The sequence below is a fragment of the Brassica oleracea genome, unplaced genomic scaffold (assembly GCF_000695525.1).
Source record: "Brassica oleracea var. oleracea cultivar TO1000 unplaced genomic scaffold, BOL UnpScaffold01308, whole genome shotgun sequence".
Classification (NCBI taxonomy): domain Eukaryota; kingdom Viridiplantae; phylum Streptophyta; class Magnoliopsida; order Brassicales; family Brassicaceae; genus Brassica; species Brassica oleracea.
The window spans coordinates 11,631-15,884 of NW_013617852.1; the positions used below are offsets into that span (position 1 = coordinate 11,631).

Here is a 4,254-nt window from a genome sequence, read left to right on the forward strand (position 1 = left end):
CACATTTACCATATCGATGACATAACTGAGGGATATGTATGTCCTTCTATTTTTGATTTCGTAAAGACACTTTGTTGTTATCAAAGAGTCCCTCATTAGGATACAATTTTTCAATTTTTTTTTGAGATTATACAACCTTCTTCGTAAAGATAAATTATTTTAATACTAAGATATGTTTTTAAAAACAAAATATCTTAGAATCAATAAAAAGCATGTCAATTTCACAGAAACTGAGCAAACTCACCTCTAAGGTGGAAGAACAACCCATAATTCAGATCAGCAAGTCGAACAGAGGAGTTCATTATTATAATGAGAAAATATCGAATGCTATTGGATTTGTGAGGATGATTTTCAAGAGATGAGGCTTTACTTTTTTATAGGTGGAGATTCATTGCTAGGAAAAAGAGATAAAGCGAGATACAATGAATGAGAAATCATGGAAGCATTTATGAAGGTTGTTATGTAACGCTTGGAAGGTTACAATAGAAGACGAAAATACGCAATTAAAGCTTGGCACAGAGGTTTTTCACGTCGATTTGATTCACTCAATTCATCATATCTCCTCCATAGCTGGTGTAGATCGAAGAGGACACGAGCCTTAATTTTTGGTCACGCCATCGGGGAAGACAACCTCTCTCCGTTGGGCCAATTAAATGTTTAGAAGCCCATTAACATGTGAACAAACGAAACATAACTCGATTAAATGAAACGCAGAGTTTTACTTATCTGAACACGTGTCAGCTCCAGAACGCAGCATGACTTTCTGACGTGGTGCTGAATTGTCTTCACAGGAGAGAGGCAAACGTATATATATATATATATATAAATATATATATATATATATGTTACTTCATTAAAAAAAAAGTTCACAAAAAACAGTGTTTACTTCATTAAAACATTTTATTTATGTCAATCTATTTTTTTAGATTATTACAAAGTATAAGTACATATTTAAGATGAAGAACTCAGATAATGCAATAAATAAAACTAATCAAATTTAGTTTAACTAAAATCAGAAGTATTATACTTCAATTTGAAGAAATATGTAACTTAGTATATCCCATAAAATGAGCAATTTAAAACAATCCGGATTTTTATTCCCAAAATCAAAAGTCTAAATGTAAAGAAAAACATTAATTGAAAATTTTACTCCGTCCAAAAAATACTATGGTAAAATTTGAAAAAAAAAACGCAATACGATATATCCAAATATTAACCAAACTAACTATATAATACATATCTGAATTACATGTCTAACTAAATTACAAAGTAACTAAAATTAAAATATTAATATTAATATTTTTATATTATATTAATTTTAAAATAAGCACGGAAAAGTCACCTAGTATATATATATATATAGCATGTTCAAAGTATTGTATAGTCACACAATTAATTTTTGGAGTTATTATGTACAGTATATGCAATCCAATTCCTCTTTTAAATCTATTTTTCCAATAAATTATTCTTAGCAAAATAATAAAAGGAAAGGTTTTTGTTTATTTACTTTTTTATTTGTGAAAAAAAGACAATGACCATATATATATAAAGGATATATGGTCATCACCTATGTTTACAGAGAAAAAAAATTAAGAGACAATGATGACGATGTTGCCAGATAATTTAGTAGAGGAGATACTAAGTCGTGTTCCGGCTACATGTCTGAAACGTTTACGATCAACATGCAAACTATGGAACGGTATATTCAACGATAGGAGATTCGCAAAAAATCACTTTGATAAAGCCCCAAAGCAATATATGGTTCTCAAGCTAACGGAGGAATATAGGCTTTGCTCATTCCGTGGTGAGCTTGGACTAATAGATCCGGTTTGTTCAGCTCAATTCAGGATATCTCATGTCTTTCACTGCGATGGCTTGTTGTTATGCACCAGCGAAAGTTACAATAGAATAGTGGTTTGGAACCCGTGTACTGGTCAAACCAAGTGGATCACCGATCCCAGCGATCGTGTCATGTTTTGGGTAACTTTTACTCTTGGAAGGTGCTACCAAGAAAATAATTATAGCTATAAATTATTGAGACACGTGCCTTGTTACGAGAAGCTAATATTTGAAATCTGTGAGATCAACTCCGATTCATGCTGGAGGATTCCTCATGATGTCACTCCAGACTGCTTATTACAGTTTGCTCATTACAGCGTGTATTTGAAAGGAAAGACCTACTGGTGTGCTTCGGATTCAAAAGAGTTTGATGCGTGCATGCATTTACTGAGCTTTGATTATACAACAGAGAGATTTGGACGTCTGTGCCTTCCTGGCCCGTATTGTAGACTCCATACTGTGTCTCTATCGGTTGTTAGAGAAGAGAAGCTTTCCGTGTTATTACGACCCCATGATAGACTTGGAAACGAGATAGAGATATGGATAAGCAGTCCTATTGATGATCCCAAAGCTGTGTCGTGGAGCAAGATCTTCGCTTTGGATGATCCTCGTCTTGGCTATTGCACCCAGACAAGTTTCTTGGTGGATGATGAGAAGAAAATCGCTACATGTCTTGAAAGGTGGATACGTAGCCGTGACAATGCCAAGGCCAAGCCCTACTACGTCTTGCAATACATTGTTGGGGAGGATAATGAAGTCACGCTACTGGATTTTGGAGCATCTTCTCATTTGCATTTACATTCGCAACTTTTGTTTAATTATGTACCAAGTCTGGTTCATATCCAGTGACACCTAGAGGGCAAAAAGAAACATTATTATTTCCAGCTACTTACAAATATTCCAGTGCCTAAGACTTTTATTTGTTCAAATTTTACGATTTTTTTTATAAATAAAAATGTTTTACGCATTCGTAGATTACTTCAAAATACTCGATTCTACTACAGGCAGACTGCTTCGAAACGTTTTACTACAAAATATTATATAGTTAGCCTTCTAAGTGCTTAATCATTTAAATCATTGTACACCCTAGTTTGAAATTTGGTTAACTTCAGTTTAGTAGACCTCATCGTAGCTGTTTACTGCATATTCCTTATCCTATCTTTTACTTGTCTTTGGCTTTGTCTGAATTGTCTTATTTTGTAATGTAGGGACTTGCCTTGCAACAAACTCAGTGGCCTTGTTTGTTTGTTTTTATGTTTTCTTTGTGGTGGTCCGGGAGACTTGTGTGATATTTATATTTTGGGTGTTTTTTTTTTTAAAACACAACTTTCATTAAACATAACTTCAAGAACTACAAAGACAAGAGGGAATTAAGCATCCTCTTGGAAACAAACAATAAACTACAAAGATAAATGAAATCAAACAGGATAAATCTTCATATGAAAATGACAACGGACTCAAGACAATGCTTGAATGCGTCTGGAGAGCCTTCACGACAAAGTCGGACAGCTGAGAAATAGTCACAAGTGACGTTGAGGAACAACCCCCACCAACGAGAAGAACCGAAGTAATCTCAATTGCACCTTCTGGCCCCGTACAGACCGCTACACAAGGTGACAAACCGGTGAGTAAATTGAAACAAAAGCTCGGGATAGAACCCAAGAGGACATCTCCATTCATTGAAGGAAGGTATGGTGGTGAAATACTCTCCTCATTAGAGGAGGATGATGACAAATTCTTCCTAAAGAAGTGATATTGCAATAATCTCATATTATAAACCCCTATGAACCCATGGGAAATCTTTAAATTATCCAAAGAATTCAGACCAGCAGCTAAATATCTCACGTCTTGAACTGATAGTCTGGCCTTTAGAATCTTGATAATTTGGATATAAGCTTCAGCAAAAGAGTTGGGCCAGGCCCACTTAGGTATAGATCTCAGTTCAGAAGCAAAGGCATACGCCGGGAAGTTACAAGACATCATGGATCTAGGTTGAAGGTCGGAGGTGGTACCTATGACGTCGACTGAGAGATATATGGCACTCGCCGGCGGAGAGACAGGTTCACTGAGGTAAGCTGGGTTACCATCGAAGCCGGATGGCGAAAGAGACGGTTGGTGAAGGTGAGCTGAGACGCGGTTGAGAAGAGGGCACGCAGGGGAAGATGACAACACACTTAGAGGCGAGGAAAGTGAAGAGCTTCGGATTAGATCCGGATTTAGGCTTGAGTTGTCGTGGATTCTGGCGTCGTATAAGTGAATCGTATAAGTGAAAAGGAGCAACACCCAGTTGATTTGTTGTCTCACTTCCCAGTGGCGGAAAGCGAGAGTTTGTACGTCGAGATCTGAACTCCGTGAGCAATAGAAGAGTAAGGAAAAAGTCGACGGTGTGGCTTGTCCGTCGACAGCCAGAGAGAG

The 4,254-nt window shown here is 36.4% G+C and overlaps 1 protein-coding gene across 1 annotated transcript; it reads left to right on the forward strand.

The window, feature by feature from the left end:
• The first annotated feature begins 1,599 nt into the window (after positions 1-1,599).
• Positions 1,600-2,688, forward strand: LOC106321205 (probable F-box protein At5g47300). Its single transcript, XM_013759518.1, has one exon. The coding sequence runs from the start codon at positions 1,600-1,602 to the stop codon at positions 2,686-2,688; it is 1,089 nt and encodes a 362-aa protein (XP_013614972.1).
• Positions 2,689-4,254: the final 1,566 nt, after the last annotated feature.